This window comes from Drosophila sulfurigaster, chromosome 2L (genome assembly GCF_023558435.1).
Source record: "Drosophila sulfurigaster albostrigata strain 15112-1811.04 chromosome 2L, ASM2355843v2, whole genome shotgun sequence".
Lineage (NCBI taxonomy): Eukaryota > Metazoa > Arthropoda > Insecta > Diptera > Drosophilidae > Drosophila > Drosophila sulfurigaster.
In genome coordinates this window covers 6,266,322-6,285,657 of record NC_084881.1, presented here as the reverse complement: position 1 = coordinate 6,285,657, position 19,336 = coordinate 6,266,322, and the positions used below count along the sequence as shown (strand labels likewise).

General features: G+C 39.4%; 4 protein-coding genes across 10 annotated transcripts in view; 3 read left to right on the top strand and 1 right to left on the bottom strand.

Moving 5' to 3' along the window:
• LOC133847428 (uncharacterized) overlaps positions 1 to 9,083 on the top strand; it is a 50,154-nt gene extending 41,071 nt beyond the window's left edge. For 3 of the 6 annotated variants that reach the window (XM_062282502.1, XM_062282752.1, XM_062282813.1), the window contains 5 exons: positions 146 to 242; positions 5,653 to 5,790; positions 5,841 to 6,483; positions 6,544 to 7,209; positions 7,719 to 9,083. In XM_062282502.1, coding sequence (XP_062138486.1) covers positions 146 to 242; positions 5,653 to 5,790; positions 5,841 to 6,483; positions 6,544 to 7,209; positions 7,719 to 7,849 — 1,675 coding nt within the window. In that variant the 3' untranslated portion in view covers positions 7,850 to 9,083. Of the gene's footprint in view, positions 1 to 145; positions 243 to 5,652; positions 5,791 to 5,840; positions 6,484 to 6,543; positions 7,210 to 7,551 lie in introns of all 6 variants that reach the window. The other 3 variants (XM_062282592.1, XM_062282883.1, XM_062282673.1) reach the window with 2 other exon arrangements.
• LOC133847827 (prohibitin 1) lies at positions 8,949 to 10,577 on the top strand. Of its 2 annotated transcripts, XM_062283196.1 has the most exons (4): positions 8,949 to 9,083; positions 9,295 to 9,729; positions 9,797 to 10,244; positions 10,311 to 10,577. In XM_062283196.1, exons 2-3 carry the CDS (start codon positions 9,298 to 9,300, stop codon positions 10,193 to 10,195), a joined length of 831 nt encoding a protein of 276 aa, XP_062139180.1. In that variant the 5' UTR covers positions 8,949 to 9,083; positions 9,295 to 9,297; the 3' UTR covers positions 10,196 to 10,244; positions 10,311 to 10,577. The 2 variants fall into 2 exon arrangements, with proteins under 2 accessions (XP_062139180.1, XP_062139098.1); XM_062283114.1 differs by having other exon boundaries at positions 9,797 to 10,577.
• Positions 10,578 to 13,582: 3,005 nt separating this feature from the next.
• On the top strand, positions 13,583 to 17,130 carry LOC133835015 (aromatic-L-amino-acid decarboxylase). The gene is given in 4 exon segments (XM_062264859.1): positions 13,583 to 13,600; positions 13,714 to 13,799; positions 15,608 to 15,641; positions 15,643 to 17,130. Coding segments are annotated over 3 exon segments (1,431 nt in total). The 5' UTR covers positions 13,583 to 13,600; positions 13,714 to 13,719; the 3' UTR covers positions 16,960 to 17,130.
• LOC133835022 (protein anon-37Cs) lies at positions 17,061 to 19,148 on the bottom strand. The gene is made up of 3 exons (XM_062264872.1): positions 19,135 to 19,148; positions 18,805 to 18,928; positions 17,061 to 18,747 (listed from the first exon to the last, which is right to left on the bottom strand). Exon 3 carries the CDS (start codon positions 18,743 to 18,745, stop codon positions 17,186 to 17,188), a length of 1,560 nt encoding a protein of 519 aa, XP_062120856.1. The 5' UTR covers positions 18,746 to 18,747; positions 18,805 to 18,928; positions 19,135 to 19,148; the 3' UTR covers positions 17,061 to 17,185.
• Positions 19,149 to 19,336: the final 188 nt, after the last annotated feature.

The window sequence follows — 19,336 nt, the reverse complement described above, 5'->3', positions numbered from 1 at the left end:
TTTGGCTTCAAATAATAATTGTATAATAATAATCATGAGTGAATCTCTGGCCAATTGACCTTTAAACCGCTGGCTTGGCCTTAACGCATTGCCAATTATTTTCGTATTTTAATATTGGCATTTTCATGCTACTCTTTCATTGCAGATACTTTGTGCTCACCCGCGACTACTTGCATTGCTTTAAACGTGCCTCGGGATCCGCCAATGAACGTGCCTCGGATATGGGTCAATTCATATTTAAGGTAAGTTGAGGAGTGCCAAGTTAACAGCAAAATAAGATGAAATCGCTGATTGTCTCGATTCAGAAAATGAAAAATTAGTAACTAATACAAAAGAAGAATTTATGCCTAAATTTTAGATTTTTATTGAAATGAGTTTAAATATATGCCTAAATTTTTTTCCGTTCGCATTAGTTTCGTTTAACACGAGAATGCTTCTAATATTTGCTCGCGTCGCAGTTGGAGCTCGTATTTCTTCTTCGCGATCGATATTCGTGCCTTCTTTAATCGATCAGGAGCCGTGTTCTGTAATCGATAGGACGTTATTCGCTCGGCGTTGCCAGACCCGTTCCAAAATTGATTTTCTAAATACTATGTCTCAATAAAGAGCAAAAGAAAATGTCTAAAACAAAACATAAGTATTAAGAGATATTTCAATCCCATATTTAAATATGTCATCACTTTTATCTGCATCTGTGAATCAACAGCACGTCTCCCAATTACCTAGAGTTGTCTCAACAGTCAAGCCAAACAAATTGACCAGGTTTAAACCTCGCCCAACACACCACAGATACAAATTGAGATACAGACACACATCTCACGCTTATTTACTACACATTGTAAAATTCTATTACCAGAACGAGATTTATGCCAAGTATTATGACAACTACGGGTATGACTTTGTCATACTCATGAGCATTATGACTGCATCGTAAAGGGGAAGTGCAGGGGCGGGGCGTTTTTATGAGATAGCCGTAGGACACACCTTGAAAACGCTTATAAATTGAGTCCCCACAGTGTCGAACACATAAAGTCGCGTTTTGCGGTGTTGAGGTCTCCTGATAGCGATCGTTTTATTATAGGGGATAAACAAAAAGCAGAAAAATACTTATTGATGCGATTACAAAGTGCGCGATACATATCGAGAAATTTAAGCATTAGTTTGTGGCAAATTTCCTAGACACTCTGTTACACTTGTTGGGCATAAAATCTCTCATTAAAATTCCCCGACTTCCTGCTAGCTTTGTGGCAAACTTCATTACCACGCCACGCCAACTTTTTGGGGGTAAACTCAACTAATTGGCCAAAACTTGCAGCTACTGCATGTTAATTTGCCTAACTATCGGTTCGTCCCATATGAGCCTGGCCCACTAGCTCATCAGCCACTTCCCCCATTTCTTTCGTTCTCCGCAATGTCGCACAACTTTGCCATTAAAACAAAGTAAATACGAGGCTAAAAGGCAACAGAGGAAAAAAAGCACTCGCAAAACAGGAAAGCAACAATAGCAAAAAAAAAGTACGATTGCAATGAAATTGTTCGTTTGTTGCCATTGCTGATGTCGTTGCTGTTGCTATTGCTTTTGTTGTTTAAACAAATAAGGAAAATACACATAAAACTGCAACAACATCACAAATGCCACTTAACATGCACACAGCTAAAGCAACAACAAAAACATCCTCAGTAAAGAGATCATGGGAAAATTGCTTTTATTTTAGTTACTTATACAAAGCGTTTAATTTTCATTTAATTTTCTTTCTCGCCTTTTTTCACATTTTTTTCAAAATACAAAAAAAAGTAAGCTCAATAAATAGTCAGCAATCTTCGTTGTTTACAGTTCAATTTAAAATTTAAATAAATTTTAAGAGCAGCAGCGAGCATTTGGTTTATTCCGGAAATTTTCCAACATAAACACCTCATAAAGTGATACCCAAAAATACCAATACTAAATGGAAACTTTAATTGTATGCGCAATTAAATAACTTTTCTTAATGTGCAATCACCTGAAGCGTCATGCTGAGCACATATATTATATAATTTATATAATCTATAGTGGTATAATACAAATCAATTTTCATTGCCTTGCATTGATTTTATTAATGTATCTGTTTGACAAAGCTCATTAATTAAATGTTTGCTTAAACTCTAAATGTGTAGCTTTGTCTGTTATACCGCAAAGACCTTCAAAAGTTGTCCAAAAAGACATCGAAAAATGTTCCCATAAATGGACATCATCTGAGCTTAGACACCTACACTTATTAGCGGAGACATGAACCAGCCAAATGAGCCATGACCAGCGTCGAGTCATTGAGCCTCATTAGAGGCCTCTGTGTGGCTGTGAAGCTACTTAGATGCAGATACATATTCAATACTCTTGCTTTGATTCTGTAATGAGATTTAAGAAGCATGAGAAGCCATTAGAAGGTTTTTTGTTTTATTTACACAATCATATGTTTCTTTTATTACAAGAGTTCTAATAATAAACATCGAATTGTGAGAAATTGTGTTAACCTACTACTTAAAGCAGGCTAATTTCAAGTCTATAGTATGTAGGTTCGCATAGTATATTGTTTAATTGACAGTCAACGATACTAGAACGAATCAATATCACCTAGTCAATGTAATCAAGTTAATCAATTAGGTATGCCATGGAGAGGCAGCTTCATTTACAGTCTAATTATTTAATTTGATTTTTGCATAAATTTCAAAGTGATCGAAATTTCAATTTTGTGTGTCTACCTTTTGCCAAATGATTCCGACTCGATTCAACGCGATGAAACATTTTTTTTGCCACTGTCTGCACTTGAATCCACGAGGGAAATCAATCGCGCGTGAAACGTAGCGATGCTTAATAATTACAGGTGATGTGACAGCAATAATGATGAGGGAAGTTAAACATGAGGGGGGAGAGGGGATAGCCATAGAGTGGAGCAATCGACAGCCTGCGGGGCGCAAAAGTTGCCTCAAAGTTGCAGTTTTTGCACTTTGACAGTGATTGAATCCAATATTGATTTTTTATCCGAGACATTTGCCTATGGCCCGGAGAGACATAAAGTTGCAATTTCAGTTTATCTCCATAATGAGAGGACATTAATTGAGCTGCAGGCATTAATTGTATTAAAAATGCATTTGCATAATTAAAAGATGACAAAATGCGCGGTCCAATGTAATAATAATAATAATAATGAGGCAACTGGAACAGCCTTACAAATCAATCAAAAGGTGTCAGAAATCAATGTATCGCTATGATAAAGTCACAATCACTTGGGCTTTATACCATATCATAGAGCAAAGCCCACATATGAAATGTATAGATACATTCATATGTACAACATGGGCCAAAACAAATCAACAAATGAATTGCTCGCTTACTGGGCTAGTTTTGACGGGCAATGCTATTAAATATGACAAAATATGAGACTACAACAATATAAACAATACCAATCACTGCTAATCAATGCCAGCCTTGAAATTCATATTTTTGAAAGCTTTCGGGTTAGGCTAAATTATAAAGTTCGAAGGCGGAAATTGGGAAAATGTATTAGCCATTATTTGGATTACGAGTTATTTGTGACTTTCATGAGGTCAGCAGAGCGGGCTTGGCATACATTGTAATCCCATTTATCCCATTGATTTTATAATCACAATTAGATAGTTTTTCCGATAAATGTAGATAGAAAACATGATGTGATGTGATCTTAAAGAATATATAAAAGAAGAATATCGAAATATATAATAAAAACTAATTCTTCTGATGAATTCAGCTATAAAAACATCTTGGGCTGATCCTACAAAATATTTCTATATATAAAAGTGGAATATTAGTTTACAATACTTTTATATAAAGACTGACGCCACAAATTACCAAATGATGCTTCTGCGTGTTCTTTAGCCCACACATTCCAGCCAATATTATAGTGCCTTAGATCATTTTATGGAGGTCCATTCGAATGCCTTTACGACAGGGTCTTTCGGGTCTTGATGATGAGCAATCACATGTCCAATGATTCTCAGATCTCTTGCTAATGCCTTTTGCTTTTTGTAAACATAAATCGCGCAATTTATCATAAAAACGATCTATGTGTGCCATGCCACCCACTTCTCCTCCCCTCTCGGCGCTTAAAACAACTTAATTATGGTGGGCCATAAAAATAGAAGCAGTGGAGAGACAGCCAGTCAGATAGAGAGAGAGAGAGAGAGAGAGAGAATTCTTGAGCAAAACTCGAGCGGTGGCCAGCGTTTTATATCGCATAACTTGGCTAATTGCCACACGCTGCTGACATATTTGCCTAATGGCCTCGTATAGTTTTTAGTTGGAGCGCAGAATCTGTATCAACTTTAAGTTCAAGTCATAAAGTAGCCAGAGAACAAGCAAACAGAGCCCATAAACTTGCCAACAACAACAACAACGACAAGAGTATACCAGAGAAATGAGTTCAATAAAAGTTCTACATGGTAAAAAGTTTCGCACTTGGCCAAGGGAAAAACTATCAGCCTGGCCTAATGACTTTTAACCGAGTTGGAAAATGCAGCAAGAAAACGAAAAGAGAGAAGCAAAAATAAATAGTAGTTAAAGGTAACTTGTAAGACAGAGCAGACGAGGCTTAATTGTTGTATTGTTGGCCAAAAGTTTAGCATAAAGACGTGCTAAAAATAATTGAGTAGCAATTTATTTTATGCCCTCCGCTATTAAAATTAAGTGCAATAGTTTTGGTTACGGCGAATGCGATGCAATCTTAATGGAACAACTAATAGTATTCTCCAGTAGCAAATTGATGTCATTCGCCATTCTATTTTTAGCGAATATTTAAATCGAAACCATTTTTGTAAAGTATTTTTTAAATCAATGAAAAGTTTTTAACTTCACTAGTTCGATATAGAGAAAAAGATAATTATTTATTATTAGTTAAGTTTATTTTGCAATTTTCACTTTCATTATTGTGTTCTGCATTTGGATTTTGATCAGTACCATACATTTAGTTTATGCCAATAAAAATAGCATTGTTGATGAATTTAATATTACATGTAACACAAGTTACATACATATGAACATATATCTTATTTTATTTGTTTAAAATTTCGATAAAAGTGGATACCTTTATGGAAGGTTGTTTAATAATCAATATATTCGAAAGTTGATATATCATTGACAATATATATTGCATTTATTAAAAGAATTTAATTAGGAACAAACAATTTAAATTTATTGCATTCTTTTAAAGTATAAATTTTTGGAAATCAATGCATTGCGATGTCAAAATCTGCAGAGAATCTTAGACTTTCGACCAGATTCTTATACTATATATTTATCTACCATACATAATAAATACCATATAGACTATACACATAGATTCTATAGTAACGTCTCTATACATAAAATGTAAGCAGTTTCAAGGAACTTGTAAATTCAAACCAAAACTTTAGCCCATCTCAAGTTCAGAGTAAACTTTGTTTGCTGAATAAAGATTAAGATGAACTGCAATCGATGTCAGTTCCCAGACCCCTGCTGACTGACCCAGAGTGTGAGAGTGAGAGACAGAGAGAGAGCGAGAGACCAGCGATCATTGCCTAACCTTTGACTTGTATTGTTCGCAACAATGCTGTTGGACAATGTTGCAGACTGTTGGCTCATTGTGTTTTGTTCACCCATTTCAGGTCAAACTGGTGGACGTGGAGAAGGTGGAATGGCTTAATCGACGCTCGTACAGCGCCATTGGGCTGCTGCTGGGACGCGAGGGTCGAGTGCTCTTGCGCTGTGACGATGGCCTCGAGGATTGGTTCGAGTTGCTGGAGGCAAGTATTCGAACTCTTAATATCAAACAATATCTAATGTTTATTAACAGGAATGCGCGCTGACCTCCAAGGAGCGACGACGCGCTCTGAAGATTGCTCAGGGTCCCAGATCCAGGGCTTCTCTTGCGGCGCCCGTTTCGCATGCTTCGCTACAGTTCCAACACTTTGGTCTAGGCAGCACCTACTCCAGCGCCCTCGATGATTGGCTGATGACGAGTGGAGCCGGCGGTGGCGGTGGCTTAGCTCGTCACAAAATTGGAGCTGGCAGCTTGAATGGTTATGCGGGTGCCAATCCATTCCTGTTCAGCGATTCGGTGCCCGATTTGAGTGCACTGAATAATGAGAATCACAATCATCATCTAAGCGGCATCTCAACGAATCACTCGACACCGCAAAAGATACCGCACCACAGCAATGCGAATCTCAGCCGCTATTCGAATGGTTATGCCTCCGCCCAGAATAGTTTCACCCAGGCTGGCGGCGGTCTCTACGGCTCCCCTCGTCGTATCTTCATCAACAGCAGCTTTGGCTCGAATCAGGTGGTGGATGAGGAGACTGCCGAAGAGGCAGAGGTTCAACTACGCAGGCCACGACTCTTCCGTGGCATCAGTGCCACGCCAGACAATGGCAACGAGCTAGACAGAGATTGGCTGTATCGCAAACCGCGTGCGCCAACCGATATGCGCCATTCAGGTGAGTGCCTCATACTATTTTCCAACATTCGAGATACTTAACTTCGTGATCTACTTGCAGTGCAACCCATGCTGCCCACTCACAACTCGAACGGTGGCAGCAACGCTGGCCTGGCCAACAAAACGGAGTTGGACTGCTCGGCCCACGACAGCGGACTAGACACGCCCCCTTCAACACACCGCCCATCGAGCTATCGTGAGGCCGCCAGCAGGGATAGCACCGAGACCAATGGCAGCTCATCGCGTGGCACGTTGCTGAACAACTCACCAGGCGGCAGCTTCCGTGCCAAGAAGCTGAGCCCTCAGGTGACCAATTTGAATCAGTTGAACTCATTGCACGGATCACGCTACTCTGTGCAGGATCAGCGCATACTAAAGATGCGCAACAACGAGGAGGATCGTTGTACCTCCATCAAGCTGGCCAATCGCCTCAATCACAACAACGAGCAGCAGCAGCAGCCACAGCCACAGCAACAACAGAACTCCTCCGTCTATGATCCCAACCAGAATCGCTACTATAAGAATGGCAATGGCTCGTCGCCAATTTCACTGACACCACAGCATACGCCACAGCATAAAATGATGCATCTCGGCAATGGCAATGGCAACGGCACTTTAAATGGTAACGGTGGATCCGCCATGAATGGATCGGCCATATTCCGAGAGCGTTATCAGCATCCAGCATTGGCGGCCATTATCAACGAGGCACAGGGATTGAAGTTTCGAGGTAATAAAAGGTTTTCTAATACGCATGATAGAATCATTTAAATAAATTTCAATTGGTTTTGGATTTGTTATTATTACGATCAACATATTTATTTATTTTGAAAAAACGTCATTGCATACAAACATAAAATTAGAAATCTATTCTACCCACTTCAAAAACAAACCACATTAAAGATATTTTTGTATGTCATTATAATAAATTGATTACAATTTAAACAATCATCTAAATTACTTTGCACGTTTTACCTAACTTTCATAATAGTAATAATAATAGTAATTTTGTATGTATATAATTTTAAACGATTACTTTTTATTATTTCAATTGCATGTGTACAATTTGAAGAAGAAACGGAGAATATGTGGTAAATGAAATAAATCAAATATTGCATGCAGCATTCCTCCAAAACTTACCCAAGATACCAAGATCAAACACACTCCGAGCATGGCAAATCAGTAGTACCAATGATATATGTATACACATATCTGATAGATATGAATTCCTCCTTATAGAACGTGCCTATTCGGATAGCCAGCAACGTCGGCTGAACAACAACAACAACGGGCCAACTCCGGTGCCCGCCTCACCCTTGGCCCAAAGACGCAACAATGTCCCCATTTTTGGAACGCCAACGCGCGTATAGCGTTTAAAAGTCTAAGCAAATGATATGTGAGGTCATAGAACACTTAAATATGCATTACCATTAGCAAATAAGTAGCTAAATGTTTAAGTGAAATCATTAAAATAGTCAACGGATAATACTTGAATAAAGAACAGAACATAAGGGTATCATATTTAGAAATTATTAGATCATTAATTAATGCAGCGACTTTATTAAGCTTGGTTTCATCACAAGATGCCAGCTAAATATTATAATAAATTTACATATATGTATTTAGACTAAATATGTAGCGTTAATGTAAAACCAATTCTCAAGTAGTTTTAGTGTGCTACTATGTCCAGCTTTATGTAAAAGGTTAAAATAAAATATACAACGACCTCGTTCCGCAAAATCGATTGTAAATCAATTACAAAGATTTTATTAAGCTTCGTAATATGGTGATGTTGATTTATAATGGAATTGAGAACGAGGATGTATTCAAAAGTCAAATTTTGTTTTCATAATATACACATATGTATTTATTTCATCAATAAATGCGATAAGAAAATGGCATCAACGTTGTTTCAAATTTCTCAAGTAGCGCGCAATGAATAGTTACTCTTCTTCTTCGATGTTGTTCATTCACTGGTGCCATGAACATTGTGGTAGTTCATTTTAATTATCGAAGAAGTTCGATATTTCAGAGCGCCATGGTCATGCTATCGATATTTTCCAGTTAAGCGATATTGAATTTCATTTTTGAAATCTATTATTTTGAATATTCCAAATAAAAATACGAAGTTAAATTTATGGAGTTTGTGTCCAGTGGTACTAATGATTTTATAACATAATTAAATTTGGTACTATTCGCGGCTGTTTGAAAAATTCGAATATACCATATAAAGTGTAACCAGACGTCAATTAACGGCTTTTCTGTGATTTGGTATATCTTCTCAGCGTTGAAACCCATATATCACAAGATTTTTCATGGAGTAACAGTCTGACGCATATTTTGAATAAAAATGGTCAGAACTCGTATCACAAGTGGAATTCACCGGATAATAATTAATTAATAATAAATTTTTAATTGACCACTATATAAACAAAGATTGCTATAAAAAATCGATTGCAAAAACTTCGGTGTATCGATAGTGCCACCACTAAAAAACGAGGAATATCAGCTGGCGATATATTGCGTGCGGTTTTCTAAAACGAACAATAATTAAGTAACTTTAACGAAGTAATAATTTTAAAATAGTCTTGAAGTACAAATAAAGTTAGTAAAAAATGGTTAAATAAATTATCTTCCTAATCTTACACGTAGTTTATTCCGAAACCATTCAGACTTTGTCCCCACAAGTTAGCATGACGTTCTAACCTATAAATCTGGCGAAATACAAAACACAGTCGGCTTATTGTTCATTTGAAAAAATACGCAAACAGTTGAGAAACAACATTAAGACTAAATACTTTTCTCGTTTCAATAGAAAATGGCTGCTCAGTTTTTCAATCGTATTGGCCAAATGGGTCTCGGCGTTGCCCTGCTGGGCGGTGTTGTCAACTCCGCATTATATAATGTTGATGGTGGCCACCGGGCGGTAATTTTCGATCGATTCACTGGCATCAAGGAGAACGTGGTCGGCGAGGGAACACATTTCTTCATTCCCTGGGTGCAACGGCCCATCATCTTCGACATTCGCTCGCAGCCCCGCAATGTGCCTGTGATAACCGGCAGCAAGGATTTGCAGAACGTGAACATCACGCTGCGTATCTTGTATCGCCCGATTCCCGATGAGCTGCCCAAGATTTACACCATTCTGGGTCAGGATTATGATGAGCGTGTGCTCCCCTCCATTGCCCCTGAGGTGCTCAAAGCTGTCGTCGCTCAGTTCGATGCCGGCGAGCTGATTACTCAACGTGAGGTGAGCATAAAATTAATATGTTTATATTAACAAAATCTTTAAATACATGCATGTATATCTCGTGCAGATGGTCTCGCAACGTGTATCTCAGGAACTGACTGTGCGTGCCAAGCAGTTCGGCTTCATTTTGGACGACATTTCTCTGACGCACTTGACCTTTGGCCGCGAATTCACACAGGCTGTTGAAATGAAACAGGTTGCACAGCAGGAGGCCGAAAAGGCTCGTTTCGTGGTCGAAAAGGCTGAGCAACAGAAATTGGCTTCCATTATTTCCGCTGAGGGTGATGCCGCTGCTGCCGATTTGCTGGCTAAATCTTTCGGAGAGGCCGGCGATGGTTTGGTTGAACTGCGTCGTATCGAGGCTGCCGAGGATATCGCTTACCAGCTATCCAGGTCACGTGGTGTTGCCTACTTGCCCAGTGGACAAAGCACGCTGCTCAATCTGCCCTCCACTCTGGCGCAGTAACGTGTGTGCTTTAGTCGAATAAGTTGTAACTACCTGTAGCATTTATTAAGTACTTTCGATTTTGTTTTATAATATCCATGCAACATGCAATTTGTAACTCGTTTGCCTTCTGCAGCAGCATTGGTCCAATATTTGCATCCCTTTTTGGCCTGATTCTGATTCTGTGCGCATTCGCTGTTCGACTTTTTTGTTCGTCGACTGGACTGCTAATCGCGTATCTGAAATCAATCGTATAAATTCCCTACTGAATCCAGACAGAAGAAGACCGCTAAGTGTTACATCTTGCAAGACTTATGAAAAATTTGTTATGTGAACAAACTGATCCCACACAATAAATACATATTAAATATAAAATTGTGGAAAACCAACCTAACTACCAAAATCTTTACGAGTGTTTTACTGAATAGCTAAATGTGAATTACAATTTTCATATTTTTACTATTAACATACAGAGAAGCTTTAATGGTATTTAAGTCAATGAGCTAAGAAATCGACATACATAAAGTAGCAGGCACATGAGGATACATGTTTGTGCCTTCTGAAAAATTTATAAAAATGTGTCAATCGCCTTAATTTTAACATTATTTACCAATAATCATAATTTTCTACTCGATATAAAAGGAACAAATATTCGAATAGCTAGTTGCGTATATTTTTAACTTTCACTTTCGTAAATTTGTCATCAATTCAAAGTATATTTTATTTTACTATGTATTTTAACATTTTTTTTAATAAAATGAAAGTCAGTTTACTTAGCTTTGAAAAGTTTTAATATTCATAGTATTATTAACAAATAGAATAAATAGTTCTAAAACTAGAATAAAAGAGTTTCAAATCCTATGCCATCATTCCTAGTATCAGTATCTCACAACTTTTATTTTATCTACTCTCGATAGATTATGCAATCCTCCACTTCAAGACGCCAAAAGACGAGCAAAAGCATGTGAAGCCGCCATGAAAGTCCAAGCTATTCAACTCAAGTCAGCCATAAATCAAATTGAAGCACTTCCAACATTAAGCAGAAGCAATCCAAGAGGAATGAGAATAAATACGACCTTTTCACTTTCCCCACTTCCTCATTATACAGCAGTAGAAGTAGAGAACTCAGATACACAGGAGTTGCTTGGGGTTGGCTGGAGTTGAACCTTTTTGTTTTTGGGGGGATGCTGCGGGTGTGGCAAACACAATGAGAGCGACATTGCCGTAAGCACGGCAAAAATCTGTTGATTCAGTCAAGTGATTTGCCAAAGTGGCTTCGTTTCAAATGCCAGACGCAGACGTTGGCATGGCACGCATTCGCTTTCAGCAACAGTTGGGTGACTTACCCCATTCCCATTACAATCTCCCTTTAAGCATAATCGAGAGCAGAGCTTTTGACGTCATCGACCATTGATGAGAGTCTCGTGCTTTGGGCTTCGGCCCGTGCAACTACTAGATACATGTCGCACCACAGTTTGAGATACATTAGCGCACACTTCTCCAGGTCCCCATTCAACTTGCTCAGAAAACCAGTTGCAAAAATGCCTTCACGTCAGAAATGTAAATTGAAATGTTGTTTTTATTTTGAATTTTGTTTCGCACATTTCTTGTTGCTGTTCTTCTGGTTAGTTTTTGGGAAAGTCCCACGCAACATCAGCAACAACAACAACAGGTGACTCACGTATTAATCTGAGGGGATTCTCCTCTTTGAATGATCATTTAACACCAACTAACTCATTTACATGCAGCTCCACAATCTTACATTAAAACAATTTAATGTTATGTTTGTTAGCAGAAATTTCAATAATAATTATTCATTCACTCGAATATGTATGTATATGTATTTATCCATAACAAATTCATTGGCACAGAATGAAGCCGAGTCGTATATCTGTGGCGTTTTGAACCGGTCCTGTGGCCGCTCTCGGAACTCGGAGCTCGATGCTCGGAGTTGCGTCGAAGCGATGCTTTATAAGCCCTGACCGCACACTGAACAGCACTCAGTTGGCCAACGATAGCCAGAGCGGGAACAGCTATTGTGCATTACATTTATTATTTAAAAGACAATACAAAACTAACCACAGCTCTAGTAGTGCAATCGCGACTCGGAACGGAACGGAAAAACAGTGCAAATAATTAAAGGCAAGTCAACTTAAGTGCACAAAACGGTGAGTGTGCTGTGCTGTGCTGTTTGGATCTGTGTGTGTGTGTGTGTGTGTGTGATGTGCGTGTGCCTCTTAGGCATATTTAAACAATTAATGTGCTTAAAAAAACATTTAACACACAACACAGCTAACATACTGGGCGTATACGTAATGTTAAAGAATGACCTTTAAAGCTCTGCTTTAAATACATTTTCAGCCTTGCTTAACTAACTAACTTTTTTTCTGTGCTTTAACACTCCTCTAATCTTATCAACTTGCCGATTTATTTTTTTTGGTTTGTTCTCGTTTCTTTTTGTATTTCTGTTATTTTTCTGTCAATGTCAAACAACTTTTGTCGACTGGTTTGGCATCGTGTAGGGTTTTAAACTTATTTAAAACACGATTAATTAATGCACAAAAAGTAACTGCATGCGAAGCAAATTTACAACAACTGCTTGTAGCTGTAAGCAAAGTCAACAAACTCATAGCAACAAGTTTGGTCAATTCGCCAAACGAGTATTTTAACAAATACATCAACAAATGTGCTAAAAATGTTTTTAACGAAACAAAATAATTGCATGCTAAATTTGGCAAAAATCCAATTCTAAATTAAATGCTTTCAGAAATTACACTCTATATTTGAAAGCAAATTTTTCTCAAAGTAAATATAAATCAAGTGCCTTTAAAACTTTAAAAGTTTAGAAAGTATAACTTTATAATAATATATGTATTTATCATTTAAATTCACCAAGTTCATTTTATGCAATACTGGTTGCCAAATAGAAAACTAAAATTAATTTACAAAATACAATAATGAGAATTTTTCAAAGCTTAATTGAATAATCACACAAGTTTATACAAAAAGATTGTTTATTTTTATTCTAAAAGAAGCATTTAAACTAAGAATAATACAAATGCTAGCTAATTTGTTAATTTCTGTTTACTAATTTTACAACACTAATATTATTAACGAGGTGAAGCTATTAAATTCTTGCCTCCTAAGGTAGAGAATTTATGACTTGCACATGTTTAAAAAAATAACTGAGTGGCAACAAGTTTACAAATTTGCAAATAACATGCCTTATCTATTGAATGTAATCTCTAATACACACACAATATCATTTTTATACTCTCTGCATATTTACCTCGCTCACTAATTCAGCACAACTAATAATAATCATATTCATTGAACAAGACCAAAGCATCCACTAATCCAACCATGCCCTTGCCAAGTAAGGGTAATAATACTGTGGTGACAGATAAACTGGATCCCAAGGTTTCGGTGAGTGGCTGTCTCCTCTCAATACATTTTAGAATAATGTGTAAATTAAATTAAAAACAAACAGTTTATAGCCCCTAATTTATTGTTGAACACACCGCCTTTTACATTCACAGATCGACATGGAGGCGCCCGAATTTAGAGATTTTGCCAAATCGATGGTCGATTATATAGCCGATTACCTGGAAAATATACGCGACAGGTAAGAACGTGTGGCACGACACAACACAGCACGTTAATTGAATTCAATTTACGACCTATACTCAGATATGGGTATCAATAACACTTGATTTAACCTTATCAAATAGTATTTGAAAGTTCGTTCTGATTGACCCACAGTTTTTACACATTCCGTCTTTCCGCATCGAAAGGAATGACTGATTTTCTATTATATATTATATATATTAACTAGCACAATGCACGCTTCACAACACAATACGTTTTTGAGATCAACGCGTGCTGAGTCATGGGAAAAGTCTATAGAGTAATATTGTATGATTGAGGTATTGCCCGATTCGGCCTTCTATGTTATTTGCCCAACTGAGCTTTCACAAAAATTTTGCCATTCTGCTTTGAACTTTTGCAGCTTATTAATCACTTACAACAATTACAAATTATAAGGTTTTTAATAACGTTTTTCTGGCATTTCAAGGTCTTCATTATTATGTAGTATCTTTTAGTTGTGCATTGTTCTTGAACCTTTTTTTTCGTTTTAATGTTTTAGCCTTGGGTTTATCAAAACGCTCGACTCGTAAAAAAAAGCATTTATTCATTTGTTTATTTCGTCACGTTGTTAATTTAGCTGTTTATCTGGCTTCCAAATAATGAAAGTATTTTTACTGCAATAGTGACCAACTTAATGATTAGAAAAATAATCTACTTAAGATGTATTTATGCTCAGCAATAGTTTCAACAATTAAGGTAGTATTTCTGAAAATGAGAGTGATAAGACTTGTTTGTTTTCTATGTACTTTTTCATGGTTTGCTGTTGTTAATCGCAATTCCATTAGCTGCTGATATGTAAAGAGATTGAGGTACTACACATCTCTATTTCTTTACATATCAGCAGCTAATTGAATTGCGATTGTCAACAGCAAAGGCTCGACTTCGAGATATCAGTCCTTTTCTACACATTCTACACATTTTAATAAAAAATACATATTTTAAATACACAATCAATTAGCGATTATATGGCCCTATTCAAATTAATTGCATAAATTTACCACGTAAAAGGTTCTAAATTTCGTGTTCTTAATAATTCACTACTTTGGAACCAGTGACAAATTAAGTGGGTACAGCACATTCACTTAAGAGATTGTAATTATACTAAATTTATCAGAAGAAGAGTTTGTGGATATATGTATGTATATTAATATCAGATAAAATGAGATGAGTATTAAAGACAGAACAATATCTTTAGTAGACTACCGAAATTGATACAATATTTTATCTATTATTCTTGCAATCAATAAGTGTTAAAATTTAAATTTCCTCTATGCCCATAGACACTTATTAAAAATGTATTTTCTTTTTAAAGAATATTTGTTAATAAATTAAATTATTACAATTAAAAGTTGAGCTGGAGTAAATTTAAATTTTCACAGTTATTGATTGCAAGAATGATAGATAAATAATTGTTCAAATTTCGATAGTCTACTAAAGATATTGTTTTGTCTTTAATACTCATATAATTTTATCTCATATTAATATACATATATCCACAAACTCTTCTTCCCATAAATTTAGTATAATTACAATCTCTTAAGTGAAAGTGCTGTACCCACTTTTTCATATATATATACATATGTGTTTAGTGTTCTCCTGGCAATATACATATATTGATTTTGAAGTGACTAGCAACAAGTTGCAACTGTGAGGAAACGTTGATAGCTACATTGTTCATGCTGAGTTGGGGGCGGAATTCAATTTGCCGAGAGCTTTGTGCAGCTTTTTCAATGCTTGCTAATGAGATTATAAATGTGATTATTGTCTTTCTTGTGTCCCTTTCAGACGCGTGCTGCCCGAGGTGAAGCCCGGCTACTTGGCCCCCCTTGATACCCGAAGCTGCCCCAGAAAAGCCCGAGGATTGGCAGGATGTGATGAAGGACATTGAGCGCGTTATCATGCCTGGCGTGACACACTGGCACAGTCCCAAGTTCCATGCCTACTTCCCCACGGCCAACTCCTATCCAGCCATTGTGGCTGACATGCTGAGTGGAGCGATTGCCTGCATTGGATTCACCTGGATCGCCAGTCCGGCCTGCACTGAACTGGAGGTCGTCATGCTGGACTGGTTGGGCAAGATGCTGGAACTGCCCGCCGAGTTCCTGGCCTGCTCCGGCGGCAAGGGTGGTGGCGTCATCCAAGGCACAGCCAGTGAGTCCACTTTGGTGGCTCTACTTGGTGCCAAGGCGAAGAAGCTGAAGGAGGTAAAGGAGGAGCACCCAGAATGGGATGACCACACCATCCTTGGCAAGTTGGTCGGTTATGCCTCCGCCCAGGCACATTCCTCGGTGGAACGCGCCGGTTTGCTGGGCGGTGTCAAGCTGCGCTCTGTGCCTGCTGATGAGCACAATCGCCTGCGTGGCGATGCTCTCGACCAGGCCATTAAACAGGACTTGGCCGATGGCTTGATACCCTTCTATGCGGTGGTCACGCTGGGCACAACCAACTCGTGTGCATTCGATCGCCTAGACGAGTGTGGCCCCGTGGCCAACAAGCTCAATGTCTGGGTGCATGTGGATGCTGCTTACGCTGGCTCCGCTTTCATCTGCCCGGAGTATCGTCATCACATGAAGGGCATCGAGACAGCCGACTCGTTCAACTTCAACCCACACAAGTGGATGCTGGTCAACTTTGACTGCTCGGCCATGTGGCTGAAGGATCCCAGTTGGGTGGTCAACGCCTTCAATGTGGATCCCCTGTATCTGAAGCACGACATGCAGGGCTCCGCGCCCGATTATCGTCACTGGCAGATTCCGCTGGGTCGACGTTTCCGTGCCCTCAAGCTCTGGTTTGTTCTGCGTTTGTATGGCGTCGAGAATCTGCAGGCGCACATCCGTCGCCACTGTGGCTTTGCCAAGCAGTTTGCTGATCTCTGTGTGGCGGACAAACGTTTCGAGCTGGCCGCTGAGGTGAACATGGGACTCGTCTGTTTCCGGCTGAAGGGCAGCAATGAGCGCAACGAGGCGCTGCTCAAGCGCATCAACGGTCGTGGCAAGATTCACATGGTGCCGGCCAAGATACGAGATGTCTACTTCTTGCGCATGGCCGTCTGCTCGCGCTTCACACAGCCCGAGGACATGGAATACTCGTGGAAGGAGGTTGCTGCCGCTGCCGACGAAATGGAGGCCGCCGAATAGACGACTCGAAGGTGTGGCTCCTCTCAAGGATGCCGAAGATTTAAAGCTGACATGCTTAGGGAATTTCATACTCCATACTCCATAATAGGACCAACTATTCGTTATTGTTGTTACACGCTAATCGTATATATTGTATTTAATCGTATTAAATGTGCTTAATTACTATTTAAACTGATAATTTTGAACTATATTCGTTTTTTGGGACTAGTTAACAGCGTGCTAAAACTTAAACGCTAAGCTTTTTGTTGTAGTAATCAATAATGCGCTGTGCCTCGCGTATACCGCTAGACCTAGCGCCATCAATGGTGCCAAAGCCCTGCAACGCGGTGGCATCGCCAGCAAACAGCAGCGTGGGCGCCACATGACCCAGTGGTGCCGCCAACTTGTGCACATCCCGCGCACTGCTGTGCACTGAGAAGTAGGGACGACCGCCGAGATAGCAGGCCGAGCTGTTCCAGGTAGAGCGCAGCATAGCCTGGGGATAGGGCACACGGGGATTGGCAAGACACTGTCGCAGCAGCGAAGTGATTTGCTCGAGCAACTTGACATCCGGCAGCTTCTCAATTTCATCGTAGTAGCCTCCACCCACGCGTATCTCTAGCACGTGCTGGCTGCTAGGCAACTGCGACACCTCGACAACCTGTTGCGTCCAACTGCGGATGACATTTTGATTACCATTGGGATTGATAGTGAGATCTTTGGTAAGGGGCCGCAGATTGGATTTGAGCCATCGGCTGATGGGACGCTTGTAGGACAGATAGATCTTGACGGGATTGCCAAAGCCCAGATTCTGTATGGCCTGCAGCTTGTCCAGCGGTAGTGTGGGCTTAAACAACACGGGCGCAAAAGTCTTGAGCACGCCCAGAGGCAGCGTGCAAATGATGTGATCCGCCTGATAGAGACTGCCATCCATGCAGCCCACACTCTGTGGTTCCGACATGGTGCGCCATTGTATCTGGCCAACTGGTTTGCCCATCTGCAGCTGACCCACATCCAGATCGTTAGTCAGTTGCTCCACGATGTTGTCCAATCCACTAGGCACATAGATCGGATGCGATTCCTGCTGCAGCGGACACGTGGTGACATGCTGAATGTTTACATACTCTAGGCAACAGCCCAGTATGCTACTAAAGTCCTTGAACAGCGACTGAAAGATGTCACGAGCCATCAACTGCTCGCTGGGCTCCTTAAACATTGTGCCAATCAACCGCTCGCTCTCCGACTGAAAGTAGCTCATCACATTGTCTAGCGACTGTAGATCTCCGCCAGTCTTGACCCGATCGCGCACCTTCAGACCACGGCACAGTTCCCGAAAGAGCATATCGATCAGCTCCACCATCCTTGGCGGCACCTTAAGCTGCTCGCCACTAACCTGGCTTTCGGCAAGCACATAGCGAGCATGTGTTGGTGGCTTCAGTTTCTTTGTCAAACCTTCGGCATTACGTAACAGCTCGTACATGGAGTCGTGAGAGCCATCGATGTTTACCCACTTAGCGCCCAGTTCACAGAACGTGTCGCCAAATCGCTGCGAATTGACACGCCCTCCATAACGTTCCGTCGCCTCCAGCACTAGCGTCCTATTGAAGCCATGTTGCAGTAGATGTTGTGCTGCTGAGAGACCCGCCAGTCCAGCGCCTATGACCACAATCTTGGCATTCTGCTTCACAGTCTCGAGATTGTGGTTGTAGTCATGGTGCCTGCCGCCGCCATGATTCTGCAGCCCGCTGAGCTCAGCCTTGAGTGCTGTTGCATAGTATAAGCTACGCCTATTGGCTAGTTTATACATAACTAAGGACGAGTGGGTGAAAGTTAGGGGCTTGATTAAAGAGGAATTTATTCACTTACCATGGCATTTCAAATTCTTTACAGGTTTTTGATTACTTATTGTTGTTTGCTTTGAGAGAGAACTGTGAATTTTACTTTTTCCTGTCGCAGTTGTGTGTTTAACAGATGACAATAAAAGCGTCACCTTCAAATGAAACGCTTTGTTTTAAAAATATACATTTTGCTAATACTCTTACAATGGCTTTATATATATTCAAATTTGGTTACAACGAACCCAACTGCAATCGCACACACAACCGGTAATTACAATATTTGCATTTATACTTAATAACAGCAAAATTAGTTCTTATAATATATATAAATATATGGTCATTTTCAATCTGGCATTACATTACGTTCGTATGTTAAAAAATTACAAATAAAAAACAAAATTACTATGGGCTAAAAATTATGTTGTTTTTCTTTATTAATTAATTTAACTCAATATCCATATCTGCCCTATGTCAGCGTATTGTTATTTCGACTTGCAAAAATTTCACGTAAACAATAACCAGCTGATAGATGTTAACAGCCCACTTTGAGCATAACATTT